This window comes from Canis lupus, chromosome 21, assembly GCF_048164855.1.
Source record: "Canis lupus baileyi chromosome 21, mCanLup2.hap1, whole genome shotgun sequence".
Lineage (NCBI taxonomy): Eukaryota > Metazoa > Chordata > Mammalia > Carnivora > Canidae > Canis > Canis lupus.
Genome location: NC_132858.1, coordinates 50,865,204 through 50,885,990, shown reverse-complemented (window position 1 = coordinate 50,885,990; position 20,787 = coordinate 50,865,204). Strand labels below are relative to the sequence as shown.

The 20,787-nt window shown below is 40.2% G+C and overlaps 1 protein-coding gene and 1 long non-coding RNA gene across 2 annotated transcripts; one reads left to right on the top strand and one right to left on the bottom strand.

Annotated features, from left to right (window-relative positions):
- Positions 1 to 6,608: 6,608 nt before the first annotated feature.
- Positions 6,609 to 13,225, bottom strand: SEC61G (SEC61 translocon subunit gamma). The gene is made up of 4 exons (XM_072791691.1): positions 13,100 to 13,225; positions 11,000 to 11,098; positions 9,647 to 9,749; positions 6,609 to 6,799 (listed from the first exon to the last, which is right to left on the bottom strand). The coding sequence occupies exons 2-4, from the start codon at positions 11,091 to 11,093 to the stop codon at positions 6,790 to 6,792; spliced, it is 207 nt and encodes a 68-aa protein (XP_072647792.1). The 5' UTR covers positions 11,094 to 11,098; positions 13,100 to 13,225; the 3' UTR covers positions 6,609 to 6,789.
- A 76-nt stretch (positions 13,226 to 13,301) lies between these two features.
- Positions 13,302 to 20,528, top strand: LOC140613187 (uncharacterized). Its single transcript, XR_012014353.1, has 2 exons — positions 13,302 to 14,382; positions 20,322 to 20,528. It is a non-coding gene; the product is annotated as an uncharacterized lncRNA (long non-coding RNA).
- Positions 20,529 to 20,787: the final 259 nt, after the last annotated feature.

The following is a 20,787-nucleotide window of genomic DNA, read 5'->3' as shown; positions in this document are numbered from 1 at the left end:
GTTGGTCTACTTCCAGTAGAATTCTGAAGGCCAACTAAGAATGTGATGGGAGTGCTGGGGTGCCCTTATTTGTAAAGGGAGGAAAGATTTGAGGATCTTGTATGCTTCCTCAAATTCTAACATTTTTTTCCAAGTTTAGGTGCTCAAGTTTGTCTGTAAAGACTCTTATATTAAACATGCTATTACTGAACAATAATACATTAAGGAAAAATATGTAATAAATATTGGGAAAGGTCAACATATATTCTTTTTAAAAAAAGATTTTATTTATTTATTCATGAGAGACACACGGGGGGGGGGGGGGGCGGGGGCAGAGACTCAGAGAGAAAAGCAGGCTCCATGCAGGGAGCCCGACGCAGGACTCGATCTCAGGTCTCCAGGATCACGCCCTGGGCCAAAGGCAGGAGCCAAACTGCTGAGCCACCCAGGGATCCCCCATATATTTTTTAAATATACAGCATATAAATAAACACTCACACACTACACATTCATATATATTACATTCTTGATACCTTTTTTTTTCATTAAGGACCTTATGGCATAATAAAAAATATATTTATGTTTGGTCTCTGGTTTCTGGCACAGGACTCCTAAAACTCTTGGAATTTCTTGTGATAGGAGTGTCTTTTGTTATTTATAGGAGCCTCTTCTGACCACACTCAAATTTATGCTAATGAGATGACTCTTGGCAGGCCCCCAAGTGGCTTCAGGATGGGGGCTGATGAGTAAAAGCAAAGCAGAATTAGTAAAAGCAGCAGGATTCCTCTGGGTTAGAAGAGAGGCTGGAAATGGAATCTAATCACCAATAGCTACTGATTTAATCAGCCACACATACATAAATGATGCCTCAGTAAAAAACCATACATGATGCGGGAGCTTCCCTGTTGGTGCCGCACATCAACATGTTAGAAGGGTGGTGTATCCAAAGAGGATGTGGAAGCTTTGCTTCCTCCTCCCCACTCATACCTTGCCCTATACAGCCCTTCCATTTGGCTGTTTGAATTGCATCTTTAAAAATGTAAGTAAAGCACTCTCCTGAGTTATGAGTCAATTCTAGTGAATTATTAAATCTGGAGGGGGTAGATTGTGAGAACTCCCACATTTGTAGTTGGCCGGGCAGTAGTGTGGTTTGTCTGGGGACCCCACTTGCAACTGGCACCTAACGTGAGGGTCATCTTGTGGGCCTGAGCCCTTTAACTTGTGCAATCTGACGCTAACTCCAGGGGCGCAGTGTCAAAACGAAATGAATAGTTGGAACATATAGGTGCCATAGAATTGGAGAACTGTTTGGAAAATGACACATTTGGTGTCAGAAGAAAAACATTACAGACGCAATGAATGCTCTTGAACCAGCTTGGCCAGCTAAACCTAAAGGCCAGCTTTGGTGGGTTATGGACGTTTTCAGGAAACTCAGAGCCCTGTCTGAATAAACTAGCTCACAGAGGAGCACTTTAGAAATCATCTTCCCCAACTTCTTCAGAGACCAAGCAGGTGGAGTGTGCAATTTTTATTTTTAAACTTTTTAAAGTCATCTCTACGCCCAATGCAGAGCTCAAACTGAAGACCCCGAGATCAAGAGTCACGCTCTACTGACTGAGCCAGGCTGCCTCCCAAAGTACACAATTTGTAAATGCCTTGAGATAGCTACTTCACAGCTTACTGCAAAGACTAACCATGCCACTTTCCATCATCTGCAGTGCTTGTACTTCTTTCTACCCTAGGATGATGAGGAAAGTAGTCAGAATAAATGGTTACCGGTAGGACTTTTGGGGGGCACCTGGGTGGCTCAGCGGTTGAGCATCTGCCTTTGGCTCAGGGTGTGATCCTGGGTCCTGGGATTGATTCCCACATTGGGTTCCCTCATGGAGCCTGCTTCTTCCTCTGCCTGTGTCTCTGCCTCTCTCTGTGTTTCTCATGAAATCTTTTTTTTTTTTAAAGGACTTTTTTACACCCTCTTTTCACAGCCAGAGTTGAGGTTACACACTTTCTTCTTGCTTCTTAAGCACACTTTCTTACTGTCAGTACCTAGCCAACATCTTAGCATACTGAAGGCAATCAGTTCACTGAATTTAACCTAAAATTTCCCAGGCCTTTGGTAAATGTGAATTCCTTGCACTTTGGGTTAGGAAACAAGACAATGTGAGACGTTATTTTAACATGACTGTGGGCAAGCTGTCGGGGAAAACAGACAATGCCATACGAAGATAATCAGAACTGCAGCCTATACCAATTGGAGGAAGGCCAGCGAAATACAGCTTCAGTAAATCTTGCCTCTGAGGAGGTGGAAGATTAGAGAAAAAAAACAAGATCTAACATTAAAATACCTATGTTCCAGGCACTGTGCCCACTTCATTCACATATACTTTCTGACCTAAGGGAATTCGACATTAAAAGCTGGGCATTAATATCCCCATTCGGAAGATCAGGAGACTGTAACTCAAAAGGGTTAAGGAAACTTCACCTCAGGTGACGCGGTCCACGACTGCCCTAGGCACCTGCCCTAGGCACCGTCTGTGCAACCAACTACTGTTCTTCTCTGAGAGGACAATGAACTTGCTTTGTTACTGGCTCAGTTCATTGTGACAAGTGTCCTGACATATTTTCACTTGGTTCTGCCTCCTGAACTTCCCAAAACACGTAGAAATAACACTATCTCTTTCAGGTCTATACAGTTTAGCTTTCAAAGCCTTTCCCATCTATAGGGGTAACAGTCTTCTTACTATGAGGAGGGACAGGGCCTTTTAGGCCCATTACACTCAGAGAGGATAATGCCGGAGGAGTTCAAAGAACTGGCTAGTTTTCCTGGTCCTCCAATCTAGGTTTTTGTTTTGTTTCGTTCACAAGACCTCGAAAACATTCGAGAGAAGACACTGCTACCTGGCCAGTTTTAGAATCATGTACTCCATGTCTTAAGTCCTTTCTTTTAAGGCTAGCTAGTCCTCAGTCAAGACTGTGGGTGGCCCCAAGAATGTCATGTGTGGCTCTTAAAGCAGGGGAATAAAACTTATAAACTGTACTGATGCTAAAAGTAATCAAAAAAAAAAAAAATACCATAAATTACATTGCCATATGGAGATACAAGGAATCCTCAATCATTAATGGAGAAGGAAATAGTTTTCTATATAGGCTTTTGGCAAGGGGAAAGAAGGTATGGCAGGCTAAAAACCCAAAATTGCTACTGTTCCAAGTTGAAAAGCTAAGGCATATGCAGATCAAGACCATGGTGCAGGCATAAATATAAAAAGACACATGTTTGTGTATTCTGATGTCAAAAAACCAGCACACACACATATACATATGTCTATTAATTTTCTTACACTGGGTTGCTCTGACCAGAAAAGTTGAGGATTTGCACTCTACTAGGCCAGTGATTTAATCATTTTCTATGTGGCCTTTGCAAACAAGAAATTATTAAACCAGCAATGTATACACTTGTTTCCTTCCTTTAACAAGCAGTGGCTACTACCTGCAGAAACTGCCCTAAGCACTTGTGATTTGGCAATAAATTGACTAATTTATTAAAATATCTCCTGGAATTTCTATTTTAGTGGGGCAGACAAAAAAGGAAAAAATAGAGGTGTGATGGGGTTGTGGACGTTATTTCAGAGAATACAAGATCTACATTGTCACAGGATTATTGTGAGGATCAACTGAGAAGGAATAGTTTGAAAACTGTCAGGCCTTACATAAGTATCATTAATCCTATAAAGCATTTGCTCCAACCTCTCTACTGGTCAGTCAACATTTGTGATACTATTCATTTAAAAAATCAACAAGTGTTTGATAGGAAGAGAATGAAAATACATCATTAATTTTAATTCGTGAACCGACCGATATCCTATTTCAATGAGCTATTTCATGGTATCAAGACTTTCCAGGAGCCCACAAACCACACTATAAGCAAGGTTGATCAAAAGAAACTGAAACAGCAAGGTTGGTTAGGAGCTGAAAAAGCATGAGACCAGCAAATACAGGACTCCCAAGGCTAGCTATAGAATGAGAAAGGTCAGATAGAATAAGCTTCGGAAAACGAGAAAAATGCATCCAGAGTCTGGAAATCTACCCAGAAAAGACCTTCTCCAGCAAAATTATGATCAGTGTGTAACACAAGAGGTACAAGTCAACTCATTTTAAGCATTTTCAGCTCATTTACACTTTGACATAAGGTGCTCCTTCACACATAGAACACAAGGCACTCAGGGTAAATTAAATACCATTTATTGCAAGCAGAACCTTCCTAACAAATGAGACAAATGGCCCAAGAACAGATTTTGGAGGAAACACGGCTTTCAAGCAGTAACAAAGTAACTGGAATTGGAACCAGGCTTTATTTCCTCCTCTTCATCAAGGCTCTGACATGCTGTCTGGACATCTCCCTCCTTGATGTGTATTTCTCTGCTGACTTTATATGGTTAGAGTTTAGTCTTGTGGGCCAGGTGGCAATCACCTGCTTTAAGGGATAGGGGGTCGTGGAAGTGGCAGCACTATCATAAAAAAGGGCATTCTTTTTACTTTGGTATAGGTATTTAAACAACACAAAACCATTAGCAACTTTTGGTGGTGCCTGGCTGGCTCAGTTGGCAGAGCCTGTGACTCCTGATTGCAGGCTGTTAAGTACAAGCCCCACATTGGGTGTGTATAGATTTAAAAATAAAATCTTTTCTTAAAAAAATTATTTTTTTAAAAGATTTATTTATTCATGAGAGACACAGAGAGAGAGAGTCAGATACACAGGCAGAGGGAGAAGCAGGCTCCATTCAGGGAGCCTGATGATGTGGGACTTGATCCTGGATCTCCAGGATCAGGTCCTGGGCTGAAGGTGGCGCTGAACCGCTGACCCACCTGGGCTGCCCTATTTTACTTTCTAAAAAACTAAGAACTTTTAAAAACTTGCTACTCAAAGTGTGGTCCACGTACTAGCGGCCATAGCATATTCTCAGGCCCACCCAGACCTACTGAATTAACCTCTAGGGGTAGGACCCAAGGAGCCGTGTCTTAAAAGTAACTGTCACAGATGATTCTTGTACTTGCTAAAGCGTTAAGTAGTGTTGTAACAGAAATGCACTAGCTCTTAAGTGTATCAGTATGGTTAGTAAGAAAAATCTATGTTACTTTTCCTACATAAGACTTCATTGTTTTAGCGTGAAGGTTATTCTGTTCTACCACCAGGTATTATTAGCCTTCATTTTACATGTATAAATATATGACATGTGGGCAGCTCTGGTGGCTCAGCGGTTTAGCACCACCTTCAGCCTGGGGTGTGATACTGGAGACCCGGGATCAAGTCCCATGTCGGGTTCCCTGCATGGAGCCTGCTTCTCCCTCTACCCCTCTCTCTCTGTCTGCCATGAATAAATAAAATCTTAAAAAAAAAAAAAAATATATATATATATATGACACGTAGGCACCTTACCTCCCATGTGCCAAGAACCAGTAAATCAGCAAAATAAAAGATGAACAGCCTAAATACATGCTATAAATAGGGATTCATAATTATATCAAAAAATACTAATATTCAGAATTATCTCATCCTGTAAGAAGGTAATACACATTTGCCAGAGGCAAAGCCAGTCTACATTTTAGAATAATTTCTAGCATACTTTGTGTATAGCATGTGCACACATGCACACACACACATACTTTTGGCCTTTAAGGATCTAAGTGTATGTAAAATGTGGCCACATGGACTCCCTAAAATCACAGATCCAAGGCTTTATTTTTATTTCCTTGAAGACAACCACTCATTCAAAACTGAAATACTTCTCAGCATTTCAAAACTGGCAGAAAATCAGCTACTATCACTATGAAAACAGACTTTGCTCTCTGCACCAGATTCCAAAACTGAGGAATATTGCCCAACCACACCAGTTAGACACCTGCCTACTTATTCATGAAGAAACAGAGGACATTTATCAAATATGTGCTACTAACCAATTAAGAAATATTTTATATTCGAGTAGAACTAACCCAGTTTACTGGTTTCAGATGTAGGATGTACTGATTCAACAATTTTTAGTGCTGCTAACCAATTTATTAAACACATTAGAACTTGGAAATACACTTTAATACACACCAAATAAACGGATTAATGAAACTTTTTTTTTCAAAGGGGAATAAACTACCTCACTTATTCACTATTTTTTTAAAAGGCACAGGTGGCCAGTTTTCACCCCACATTCCAATATCAGTGAATTAATTCTTCGCATAATTCAGAACTCTAATGACTGTGGACCAACTGGTCTGAAGAGGACCTTGCACTCTGAAGTTTTAACTGTTATCTCCAAGAAGCTGCTTCATGTAGCACCTAAACTTCTGGAGCTCTGTTTGTATTTTGAGTGCTTAAGGACAAAACTCCTACCTACCCTCAACTCTTTCATTACCTTTATCATCCTTTACCAGCTGTTTCTTCTGCCATGATAAAATGTTTATCTGAGAGAAATGCACTCAGAAAGTGCGGTACTTCATTTTAATTTCTCTGATAAAGTAAAATATGAAGGATGGAAGGAAGGAGAATTAATAAGGGAGGAAGGAGTTAATAAGGGAAGGAAGGAGAGTTAATAAGAGAAGGGAAAACAACCCATTATTTCCTATCAAATTTGATAAATATCTATGATGGAAAAAAGTTTATTTTGAAATTATTTTAATTTACAAATACAAAACATCTTGGAAGACAAAAAAAAAAAACATCAAAGAAAAACACGAAACATATTAGGCACATTTTTACTTCATGAGCTTCTCGTATCAATTATTCACCAATCCCCAAGATGAAAGACTCTTTTAAAAAGGTATTCAGCCTCCACTGTAAAAGAAAGAAAACATTCCATTTGAGTGTATAGAACATTTTAGTAATAATTATTTGAAATGCAATACGCTATAATTTCATGGAGCTAAAAATCTGTTATTTGAGAACCCCAAGAGAGCATAAAGGAGAAGAAATGATACTTTAAAATCTCGGCATGGAAAAAGGTCCTTAGAGATGACGTGGCTTGTGCACAGGCTTATCTTAAAAACTCAGAATCCTCTTTTGGGAAATGTGTTTAACAGTCTAAGACTTGTTTAAGAGTCTTGTCTTTCTGAACAAGGTAGAAAATATGAATTACAAGTAGTTAGCTAGTGAGTTTTTCAATTTGGTATGTAATGAGCCAGTTGAAAATAAAGAATAAAACTTCCCACAATCACTAAAAGACAGAGGTTTAATCATAATGAAAACAAAAATCACCTTTTCTATAGAACCTCTTAAGTCTTAAAAGCATAAACACTATATTGGTATGCTGAGATATACATTTTAGGTCTGTTTAGTAATTTTTTTCTTTAAAGTAGGCTCACACCCAATATGGGGCTTGAACGCACAACCCTTAAGAGGAAGGACGGCACAGTCTACTGAGCCAGCGAGGCACCCCTAGTATTACTCAGTAATGTTAAGCAAAGAAAAACAACTGTATTATTAGATGAAAGTAATACTCCTGAAATACTCTGAATATATGATTTAATGCTAAGTATTTTTAGTATTATTAAATTGTATTGCTATAACCTAAATATCCTCAACTATATGTCCTTTAAATTATCGTTCTATAGCTATTCCTTTGGACTGCTGCAATTGTATAGAAGTGGGAAAAACTTTTATCATAAGGAAATTAAAAAGTGCTAATTCAGCCTAATGAAAAGAAGCTTATGCTTATTATTTCATTTGCTATCATCCCAAAATAATTTAAGTAGTGATTTATGCTCTTTTCAAACAGGAAGAAAAGATCTTTTGGTTTTAAAGATGTTGAAGAGAGTCATGAGAAGAGTAAGTTTTGATAGCTTTTTTCAAATAATGTCTATTTGGCCTTCATGTTAATGTAAAAACTATCTAAAGGTAGACTTTTAACCCTATAAATGTTGAGAAACATTTTACTAGAAGACAAGGTTTCTAAGTAACTAGCTATTGAACAATCTCTGATTAGTAAAATTGGTAAAAGATACTGTGCGTTGGGACACCTGGGTGGCTCAGTGGTTGAATGTCTGTCTGGGAATCAAGTCCCGCACTGGGCTCCCCATAGGGAGCCTGCTTCTCCCTCTGCCTAATCTCTGCACCTCTCTGTGTGTCTCATGAATAAATAAGTAAAATCTTAAAAAAAAGAAAAAAGATACTGTGTGTTTGCTGTGGAAAGAATTAAAAGAAAGGAAATTATTAATACTTCTTTCAAAACCCTGTTGGGAACAACCAAACAGACTAATCTCAATCCAAAAGGGGGACACTAAGAGTGCCTGTCCTAAACAGTACTTTAGACCACAACTTAAACAATGAATTAAAAGATTTTCTAGTACAAAACTAGGATAAATAACAATGTTGGACAGATTAAAAACTCAAAAGACTTCCCTAAGGGAATCTAGGAAAAAGGAATTTAACGAGGATAATGTTCCATTCTTAAGCTAAAAACAAACCACCCCAACTGTTTAAACCCAGGATAAAGGAAATTTATTGTAGCAGTTATTTGTGAGAAACTGTCTGAGGATTTTAGCCGTTAGCAAGAAAACATCTGTAGAAAGCATTCAATTCTAAATACTGGATTTTAAGAAGACTGATGAAATGCAAACTGGAGTATAAAGTAAGGAATGTGACTCAGAATGAGGAGTGTTCAACTGAGCCAGAATGAGAGATGTCTCTTAATAATGGTTAAAAATACAGGCTCCGGAGTCAGTCGGCCTGGGTTTTATACGCTGCTCTACTGCTTACCAGCGGTAAGGAATATGTACTTTCCATCCCTGTTTCTTCTAAGAATGAAGAAACTACTTCAACTACTACTAAAATAGTTGTGTTAACCTCACAGAAGCATTATGAGGATTAAAGGAGTTGACTGAAGTAGGAACAGTCCCTGGCACACAGTAAGTGCCCGATAAACGTTAGAAACTATTACTATCACCATGACCATCAGAAAAAGATAAAAAACCTTATGTTTTTCATTTAATTCAACAAATACGTATTCACTGCTTTTCATGGGTACAAGAAAGAGTACATTGGACTAGGTTCAGCAGTACACACTCTACAGAAAATACATACACACGTATATATTCTCACGTATTAATATTCTATATACATATTAACACTGTGGGTGTTCGTAAACGATCTACAACAGGACTGGCTCAGACCCCACAGTCTAGTGAGTAGAGGCCCTATCAATGACTCAAGGCATACAGTAATGTCCAGCCAGAGAGTTAAAAATACAGTATCTCAGAGTTGCTACAAAGACTATAGAACATATAAAACCACTCCTAATTATCAGGTACTCATAAATACCAGTAGAACTCTAGCAGCATTAAAACCTAAGAAGACCTATCTATGTATTAACAAAACAGTAGGCTATCAACTCAACGGACTTCCACCTTTTTTAAAGACTTACTGGGGGGAGAGAGAGAGAGAGAGAGCGCACGAGCCCACGCACATTGAGCAGGGGATAGGGCAGCAGGAGGGGGAGAGAGAATCTCCAGCAAATTCCCCGAAAGGAGCCTAATTCAGAACCTGACTCGAAGTTTGATCCCATGACCCTGAGATCATGACCTGAGCTGAAATCAAGAGTCAGATGCTTAACCAACTGAGCCACCCAGGAGCCCCTTCAATTTTTATTCTAGCCTAGATATTGTCTATTTCAAAAAGTTTACTTACACAATGATGTTATTAATAGGGATATGGATCAATTTCACAAAAAAGCCAATGAATCCCATTATAGCAAATCCTATTGCTGTTGCCATGGCAATCTTCTGGAATTCTGGATTTAAAAACACAAAATTTAGATTATTTTTTGCATTGTCACTGCAAGTATAGCAGAGAAAACTAACAATGATGTACATAAACTTACTGGTGTACATTTCTCCTGATAGTAAATATATCATTTGAAATTAAACATGATATAAAGAAATAAACTGCTCAACAGATTTTGAAATTTTCGTTATTTTACTGATGTTTAAGGAATATAAGTGTCTGCCCATGCTAGTGAATCCACAAATAAGCAGCAAATGAACCTAATACCGAAAAGTAAAATATGAATAAAAGAAATGCACAGTATTTGTTTTAAAAGTTGTTATACATTAGAAGTATTAATTATAAAACCACAGAACATGACTTTTTAAAATAAACAATAGGTCTGTTGTCTTTGATATCATAATGAAGCCAGAAATAAAGCCTGAGAAACCAAAGTAGGCTGGTCACAATCTTATGTAACAGTTTCAGGCCCTAGTAATGCTTCCATTTAATCTATTTCCTCAGGGAAGCTTCCCCCTGCCCTCCTGACTCGGTTAGTCTTATTATGTGCCGTCCAAACTCCCATTTCTCTTCTATAGTAATTACCACAGCTGTTATTAAAGTGATAATTGCCATTATGCATTCATGACTGTCTTCCCTCAAAGAGTCTAAACTACCCAAGAACGATTAATCCAAGAGGATTACATATTTTTATATGTTATCCTGTATATATATTTTCTATTACATCCCCAGCTCCTAACTCAGGCAGTACTCAAACAAATGAAGGTAAATTCTAGTGCACCTTGTAACAGATGAATCACGACAAATGAAGACTTTAACTTCCTAGGTTAGCAATACCTATAGTCTTAATTTCATGTTAAGGTTTTGTTTGGGGGAGGGGCTGAGAGGGGGCCAATAGCAGGGCAGGGAGGACTCCCAAAAGATTTTCCAGAATGGAAACATGGAAGATACTAGAAACCCTGAAGCCGTTTAACTACGACTAAGACAGGCCTAACATGGAAAATAAGACTGTAATATTCTTTCACAATTTGAAAATACCTAAAACAGAAAAATCTGTAACGTGTAAAGAAGTGTGTAAAATTTAGGGAGTACTTAAAAAGCAACAAAGGAAAACAAACACAAATCATTAAAAATGTCGAAAATAATGCAACAGTCATTAAACAGGAAGATATTAATCAAAGACTAAAAAAAATGCAAAGATTTCATCTTTTCTCCCCCCCCCCTTTTTTTTCTTTTCTCCCTATTTAAAGCTATTACCTTTTCGATCAGGTTTAGTACATCTTTTAACCAGTCGAATGGAGTCCTTCACAAACTGCCGGCTTGGCTCAACGAACTGCATTACCTGATCCATGATGCCTATTTAAAAAAAAAAAAAAAAAAAAAAAAGAGTAAAAAGATACTCATTGGTACTATTTATCGTAAAGAAGTACTTGCTCAGTTACATCAAAATGTAAAAATCAAAATGACTTCATGTCGGAGACGAGTCCATTCCATTTCATAAAATTAAATTAAAAAAAATACCAATTTCAAGCCTAAACCTGGGAAACAGACTGAAGGCAATAAGAAAAAAAGAAAACCCAGCACAGGTCTCACCTATGCCTTTATCAGGGTGGAGGACACCTGCTGCTCACACAGGAGGTCAGTCAACAAGACATCCCTTCCTCACCCACTCTGCAGTCTCCGCATCCTCCCGCTGGGAACCCGACAACGCTGGGATCCAGCAAACACTTCCTGTATTTGACGTCACTCTCAGAAACCAGGGCCCAGGGCAGGGAAGGCCTGACTATGGTGCCACAGGCGTCTGGACTGGAGGCAAACGTGGGTCTCGATCTGATTGTTCGAGACCGTGGCCACACCACACCTTTAGAAGAGAGTGTTCGTGCGGAATAGGTCCTAGTTCCCCAAACCACGACGATGGGCTAAACCAAGATCCAGACTCGGAGAAGCTATTACCTGCACTCCCAACCTGTAGGCAGGACACCCCTCCTAAGTTCGTCGGGGTCGCCTACCACGCAGCGGAAATGCCACCCAAGCTCGGCTTCAGAGCCACCGCCTGGGGGGGGGGGGGGGGGGGAGGCCAATTTACTACCGGCACCCTACCCTCTCTCTACCCTCTCTCTCGTGCTTAGAGCGGGGGCCAAGTGCTTACGGAGGTTCCCTAAGTTCCTTAAATCAACCAACGACAGCCGCTGTCCAGGGCAGCTTCGGCTCCAAAGCCGCGTCCGGGGAACACAGACGCTCCAAGACACAGGGTCCGCGCCCAGGTGGGCAGCTGGAACGGAATCCCGGAAACCTGCGCCAAGCACACCAGGTCCCCCGAAAACACACAAAGGCCTGGTTTCTCTTCCGGTTTTTTTTTTTTTTTTAAAGATTTTATTTATTCATGAGAAACAGAGAGAGAGAGAGGCAGAGGCAGAGGGAGAAGCAGGGAGCCCGACGCAGGACTCGATCCTGGGTCTCCACGTCACGCCCTGGGCTGCAGGCGGCGCTAACCGCTGAGCCCCCCGAGATGCCCACGCCTGGTTTCCTAATATTTCACTCAACTTTGTCCTTCAAATCCAATTACGCTGCAGTGTCCGCACCCAGGTGGGCAGCTGGAATCAAATTCCGCAAACATTCTGCGCCAACTACAGGAGGTCCCTCCGAAAACATACGTAGGCCTGCTTTCTCTCTTTTCAAGATTTTATTTTATTTATTCCCGAGAGACCCACAGAGAGACAGAGACACAGAGAGACAGAGACACACACAGACCCAGGCAGTGGAGGAGCAGGCTCCACGTCGGGAGCCCGTCGCGGGGCTCGATCCCGAGGCCCCGGGGTCACGCCCTGGGCCGAAGGCGGCGCTAACCGCTGGGCCACCGGGCTGCCCAACCTGGTTTCCTAATATTTCACTCAGCTTTGTCCTTCCAATCCAGTGCGCTTGAACTCTGTGGAGGCTGTGAGGAAGGCGAAGGACTCTTTCCTGGGGGCGGGGGGGGGGGCAACCCAGAGCCGCGGCCTCGCCCACTCCCCACAGCGCGCTGGGACGCCCCCCGTCAGGTCCACACCGAGCGCCCACGTTAGCCCCCGCTGGGCACAGCCCTCCCTTCCCCTCCCCGCCGAGCCCACCCCGGAAGGCGCGGCCACGGGCGGCCGAGGCGAGCCGCCCCGACCCTGAGCGCTGAGGGGCCGGCGCCCATCGGAGCCACCGCCCCCGGGACCTGGCCTCCACGCAAGCCCCCGTGGAGCAGGACCGTGGGCAGCCGCGAGCGCCGGACTCGCCTCAGACCCGAGCCGGGGGAGCGGGGGGGGGCCCTTCCGACCGCCCGCCCCTCAGCCTCCCGGCGACGCCCGCCGCCTTCAGGGGGACCCAGCTCACCTGCCGCCGCCTCCTCACCCGCCAGCGACACGTAGCACAAAAGCGGACGACCGAGAGCTACCGGAACCGGAACCGGAAACCGCGTCTCCCTCTAGCCCGCCCACCCACCCGCCGCTCATTGGTCCCTTACGCGGAGACATCAGTGCGCAGGTGCAGCTCCTAGTACGCCTCGGACACGCCTCCCGGAAGAGGCGGCCTGCGGTGCGCGATGACGTGCGCGCCCCGCGGTTTGGCCCTCCTGGGCGGCTGCGTGGGGCGGCTAACGCGTCCTTCCCGGGCAGCGTCCCCGGAGCCCTGACGTCACCGCGTTCGCGGCCCGAGCCCCGCGGCCTTGCGCGGCACGTGCTCCGCAGACGCGAGCGAGGCCGGTGGAGGCGGGGTGGCTGCGTTGGACGGGACGGGTCCCGACTCAGTTGTTGGTCCCGGTCGCGCGTCGCCTGCCTGCCCGCACGGTTTATATGCGTTCGATTTATTGATCGAAGTGAAGCTCGCAAGCAGCATGACCACGTGACGGCCGACCTACCCCAAAGTCTCCAGCCCCCCAGCCCCGCCGCCCTTTGGGATCAGTCTTGGGACGACGTCCGGAATGGGGTCCACCCCTAGGTCTCCTCTGCGTCTGGTTTGCAGACGTGCTTATAACGGGTACATGTTACCTGTTTTGCTGAAAATACTATGAACTCAGGCCGTGATCTCTTGGGTTGTGGGACGTAGCCCTGGTCTGGCTCCCTGCTCGGTGGGGAGTCTGCTTGAGATTTTCTCCCCACCTCCCAACCCCCTTTTTTTTAAATCAATCAATAAATATTAATTTGAGGAAAAAAAAAACTCAACTAGGAGATTTTAGGAGTTTCTACAAATGAGGATTCTTGCACCTCTCTGACCTCAATTTCTACACCTGAGGATTCTTGCACCTCTCTGACCTCTCTGACCTCAAGACCCTGTCTGCTGCTCCCGAGTTATTATATTTCTTTCTCAGGCATCCAGGTGCCATTACCCTGCTCCATGGTTAGGATAAGAGCAGAAATAGCAAGCACAGGCTTTGAAAACGGTTTTTTACTCTGCTTCACTTGGCACACGTCTTGTGGTCAAATGTCATGAAACAAGTATTTACAGTCTCCAGTATTTTGCTTTGACGTGAGACTAAAACCATAACCATGCATCTTCATATTTGGAAAGCCTAGGATCTTGCCTACAAAGAAAGTGCTGCTCGTCATGCTAACATGCGTGTAACAGACCCCTGAGCATCCTCGAGGACCACATTGAACCAACATGTCTTTGGTATTTAGGTGAGTATATATTTGTATAACCACACGCAAGTGATGAGAATTTCTCCTTGAATTCAGAACTTCTGGACGTTGATTTTGGAAGTGACAAATATATACAGTGGGCATAGAGCCATGGAAGTGGTAAATGGAACTTGACAATTGCAGTATTCTTTATATTTCTCATGAAGTAGTATAGTAGTACTAAGACTATGTAATAATGAAACCACTAAAAATAGATAATTGCAAAGTGATAGAGCTGAAAAGCCAATCATGCATTAGACTGGCATTCAAGGAAATGATGCATTTCACCCAAAAGGAAGCAGGAAAGGAGGAACAAAGAAAAACAAAAAAAGCAATCCAGTAAAAAACAAACAAAAACAAACAAAAAAAACCCCACCCAAATAATAAAACAGGAGAACTAAATATAATAATATTTATATTTGTAATACATCTAAATGTAATTTGTATGTTTAAAAATTCCCCTTAAAAAAACAAGTCAAAGTGGATTTAGAACCCAAAGATTTGGCTATATGCTAATGGCATGGGTGTACTCTAAATATAAAGACATAAGTAGCAAGTAAATAGATGGAGATGGAAACTATGAGAAGACAGGGTCAGAATTTGGTGCCAGGATTTGTTGAAAGGAAATCATATTAGATCATGTAGATTTTAACAAAGGGCATTACTGGAGATAAAAAGAAGCATTTCATAAGATAAAAGGCCAATTCATCAGAAACTTAGTCATAAATATGTGTGTGCTTAGTAACTGAGCTTCAAATGACATGAAACAAAAATTGACAAAAGGACATATCTACAAATAGGAGATTTTAACAATTTCTTTCAGCACTTAATAGAATTAAAAAAGAAAAATCAGTAAAGAAATTGAAGATCTGAACATTACCAACCACCTTGACCTAGTTAATTTATAAATGGAGCAGTACCCCTTAAAACTGCGTGTACATTCTCTTCAAGTGCATATGGCACTCCACCAAGATAGAACATACTGGGTCTTAAAACAAGTCTTAAATATAAAAAAAAAAAAAATTCAAATCATTCATTCTCTTCTCTGACCACTACAGAATTAAAACTGTAACAACCAGATAAATCCAAATGTTGGGAAATTAAATAACATTCTTCTAAATAAATCATGGGTCAATGAAGAAATCACAAGGGAAATTTGAGCATAACTTGAACTGAATGATAATGAGAATGTAGTATATCAAATCTCAAGATACTACCTACCACTCAACCACAAGAATGGTTAAAAAGGTTAATGACATCAAATTTGGGCATAAATAGAGATCAATCAGACTCTTACTGTAGGTAGGAGTATAAAATGATGCAATCCTTTTGGAAAAGACTTGGTAGTTTGTTATAAAACTAAGCAGACACCACCCTATTAACCTCATAATTCCAAATTTAAGTATTTTCTGAAGATACATGAAAATATATTCATGTAGGGACGCCTGGGTGGCTCAGCGGTTGAGCATCTGCCTTTGGCTCAGGGCCTGATCCGAGATTCCCAGGATCGAGTCCCACATCGGGCTCCTTACATGGAATCTGCTTCTCCTCCCTCTGCCTATGTCTCTGCCTCTCTCTCTCTCTCTCTCATGAACAAATAAATAAGATATTAAAAAAAAGAAAGAAAATATATTCACCTAAAAACATACAAGAATAAAGCAGGTTTATTTTTAGTAGTCAAAAAAATGAAAGTGATTCAGGGACCCATCAAAAGAAAAATAGATAGGATGATGTGTACGCATGTTGAATTACTATACTGTAAACCCGAAACTAATCTAACACTGTAAGTTAACTAGACTTAAAAGGAAAATGAGGATAGTTAAACAAAAAGTATATTTCTACAATTAAATACTACTACTCAAGAGAGAAAAGATAGGTATATGCAACAATACTGATGAACAACAAAAACATGGCTAGTGAAAGACATCTCTGAGAAAGAGTGCATACAATTCTGCGTTTAAGAAGTTCTAGGCAAGGTAAAATTAATGTATGGTGAAAACAGTGTTTGGAAGTAGGGGTTGAGAAGGATAAGGAAATTCAGGTGAAAAATTACAACTGGACAAGGGTTAGGGTTACACAACGTCTTAGTTGAGCCTGCATAACAAAATACCATAGACTGGATGGCTTAAACCATAAACATTTATTTCTCACAGTTCTGGAGGATAGAAGTCCCGGATCAGGGTGCCAGCATGGTCAGGTTCCTGGGAAAGGGCCTCTTTCTTCCTTAGAGACGTTTGTCCTCTCTTTGTGCTAGTCCTTCCCCTTACGTGGGTACTAATGCCATCATTGAGCATCACCCTCATTACCTAATTACTTCCCAAAGGCCCCACCTCCATCACAGTAGTATTTCAACAAGTGAATGTGTTTGGGGAAATCAAACATTCAGCCCGTTGTACAAGTGTGTGCATTTCTCACAGCTCATCAAATAGTACTTTTAGGGTCTCTGCATTTTACTTTATATAAAATTTGCCTCAAAAACTAAAGCACTATAAACAAATACTGAACCCTATTTAAAAAGGAGTGAAGAATATAATTATCTGCAATTTAATTAGTTAAAAAGGTGGATTCATGGTTTGATAGAGGATAAGTAAGTGATAAAGCAAATACAGCCAAGTGTTAATTGTAGACTCTTGTGGTCATGTGGGTATTCACTGAACAATTTTTATGTATGAAATTTTTGTAATATGGGGAAAAATATATACACAGATCACTAAATCAAGTTTTTAAAACTTTGTTCTGACAAATAGTGATGAATATAAATTGAAAGTATATGCACTAGAAAATTTAAATTGTCCCTTAATTTAAAAATTTCAGTGAAATATTAATGGTGTCATTTGAGATAAGCTGAATTAATGCTCCATTTAGATTCCCAAATCTCTGCCTGAAGGAAGAAAAAGTTAAAAGCCCCGTGTAGATAGAGAATTTTTTAAAACATCACGTTGAAGTAATAAAGCTTCTGGTTGGGTTAATGAATATTTTACCCAGAGTTTTAGTCTTTTGTTCCTTAAAGTAGGAAAATAGAATCTTTAATTGCAAGTGAGATATATGATATTTTTTACATTTATTTTACTCCCAAGCAAGATCTCTTTGCTTGTTTGAAGAAGAGTAAAGAAATTACATCTTACATCTTTCTTTTATGGGCTTTCAAAATGGGCATCGCAAACATATCACTAGAGTTCTCATTGCAGGAACTTAAGAAGTTCTATTTTTTGTTACAAAATAATATTGAATCACATAATGTGATATATATATATGTATGTATGTATTATATATGCCTATATTTAAGAAAAGGCTAAGATAGATTTACCAATGTTTAAATTTTATTACCATTCTTACTAGTTAACACTTTCAAACCTTAAAGTTATTTTTTTTTCCTTAAGGTAATAAGACATTTCATAAAGGGATAGCTAAACTCTACTGTATCCTGGGATTTAGGGATTTTCCCACCTTAGAGCCATTCCCTCAGAAGCTATGGTTCAATATAGAAGTGGTGGGAACAAACCCCTGCTGGTTTGGCCCCACAAACAGAAACAAATGCTAGTGACAAAGCTCACCATTTTGATGCTGATGTCACAACAGCTATCCTTGACTTGTCAGCTCTGATGTTCCCTTATGTCTTCCCTTGCTTCAACTAGGCTTATGTATTTTCATTCTCTCATCTGTTAATTCCTCTGTAACATCCTGCCCCTCCTTATTCTCCCAACTTTCTATTTCCTTTTTTCTAGATTTCCTTCGAATCCGTCTTCTTGGGAATTTATATTTTATCTCCCCTCTAAGACAAATACTAGTTTTATGAGATAGGCACCGCACAACAAAAAGGTGAGGAGCAGGGAAGATCTGTGAAGAGCCCCAAGGAGCCCATAGCATCTTTTTGTGGTGTATTACCTCATCTAAGTATCAAAAACTGGGAAGAGCTACCTTTTTTTTAAAAGGGAGAAGCTGATTCTCAGTATTATAGACTTATACTTGGAGTAATACAAAATCATGAAAGTGGTAGTAGAGCTCCAGAAAAAAATTAAAGATTAGACATAGACACAAAGAGTCTTTGGGGCAAGACTAGTTTAGAGTTAAATATGATCCAGTCAAATACAGTTTTTAAAATACTTTAAAGAAGTTATTTGTCTTAATTCCCCCATAAACACGATAACTAGAATAGGGCAATGAAAATGACTTGACAGATTTAGATGGCATACACTTAATTACCTGTGACCCTGCATTGTCAGTTCTAATAAACAATTTCTGTTAGTTCTCTACAGCATTTGACATCCTTAACTACTTCCTCTTGAAACTCTGCTACCTTTATTTTACTTTAGGATAATTAAAACAAAAACAAAAGAGCACTTTCTTGACCATTTCTGAGTCTTCTTCAGAGATGGTTTCCTGCGCTGGTCCTGTATGGTCAAGGTAACTGCTCTAACACACAAGCACACCATCTGGTTTAACACCATGTTTATTCTTGCCCAGACCCAGTCTCAGGTGGACTTGATATAGGGAGGTGGTCTACTTTCCAGTCATTTAGCATCTCAGGCTCCTTAAATCGTGCAGTGCTGCCAATTTCCAGGGCCTTGGAGTCTTCGGGTGCCTCCTTTGCATCCAACCAGAAGATAAAGGAAGAAAACGAATGTGGAGGCTTGAGTGAGACCTGAGAGGCCTAAAAACAGCATCCATCACTTTAATCTAAATCTCATTGACCAGAACCAACCAATATGGCTTCACTGATCTGAAGAAGTCATAGGAAACACAGTTTCATTGTGTGCCAGGGGAGGAAGGAGACATTAGTATAATCGAATAACCAACCAGTCTTTAGCATTTTCTCAGATATGTATGTTCCTAAGTGTTGCATTCTCAAAATGTTCTTGCATTTTAGATTTTTCAGTTGATTCTTGGGGTTTTGATTACTATGAGAAGATTGTTGACAAGTCTATATATCTCTGATCAAGATCCTTTTAAAAATTTAATTAATTTTTAAAAAATAATCTCTACACCCAATATGCCACTTGAACTCACAACCCTGAGATCCAAAAGTTACATGCTTCACCAGCTGAACCAGCTGAACACCCCAGTCTTGTTAAATGAAAATAAAAAACAGAGTAGAGAAACATGCCTACAGTATGTTACAACTTATCTAAGAAATTTTAACAATGTCTCCACATATATTTAATGTTTCCCTGAAGATTTTTAAAATATATTTAATTAGAGAGGGAGAGTGTGGGCACACATGAGGAAGTGGGAGAGATGTACAGAGCCTGCTGTGGGGCTCGATCCCACCACCCAAGAGATCATGACATAAGCTGAAACCAAGAGTCAGATGCCCAACTGACTGAGCCATCCAGAGGTCCCTATATTTAATTTTTTAATGAAAATATAAACTTTTAGAATTATATGATTACCTGTAGTGTGGAGAGATTAAGAGTAGAAGTGAAACCTATCTGAGTATACCTCATTTGGCAGATTTGATTTTGGAACTGAAAATTTTTATGATTACTTTTAAAGACAATCTTTTAAAAGTAAACTTTTGAAATATACAGCAACTGTTCAAAATGATTTTGAAACAGTAATCTGTGTGATATAAGGATAAAATGAAAAGCATAATCTTAAGGAGTTTTTAGTAATATTTTTGGTAGGATTGTTGGTATTGTTATTGAGACTTATTTGTGTATTTTCGGATAAAGCAATTCAGTAACTATGTTGGTGTCATTGAAAACTAGAATTTTCAGAGTTGCTGAAAGGAAAAACAGATAAAAGACTGGCATGGTTAAATTAAAGCCCTGTCATTTTTAGTTTGAATTGGAAATACCATGAATTTATGGAGTATTTTATCTGAAAACAAATAAGCAAGATTCCCTGGTCTGTGCTCTAAAAAGGCCTAGAAACAATGTTCAATCTAGTAGTAATGAATTTCTAGCCCCAGATTATGGTCTCTGTATATTGTTTTCTAGGAAAAGAAACCAGTGCTCCGTGGAAAAATGGAGGATTCAAGGCTGAGGCAGGAAATCTATAAGAAGAGTCTGGACTATTATTATCCAAGAAGGCTGCTAGAGTTCTGTCAGAAGGACTCAGGAGCTTACCTGAAGAGCTTCCTGCTAGCCAAAGATGGGACACTTTGAACCTCAGTAAGGTTGATAAATACAGTGTGTTAAAACACATTGAATATGTTTAAATCCATGTGTTTATAATTATACCTAAAAACTTTTCAGTCACCTTTGGAGAATATAAATGAAGCATGTAATTACTTTGAAAGTAGGCAAATAAAGGGTAAGAATCAAGCATTCTAATTTTCCTGTAACATCTGACCAAAAATATCGATAACACGAAACTTCTTTTTATGAAATTGTTGCAAGTACTAAACAAGAGCAACAAAATGATATAGTTAGAATATTACATGTTGTACTGACAATAGGTTAA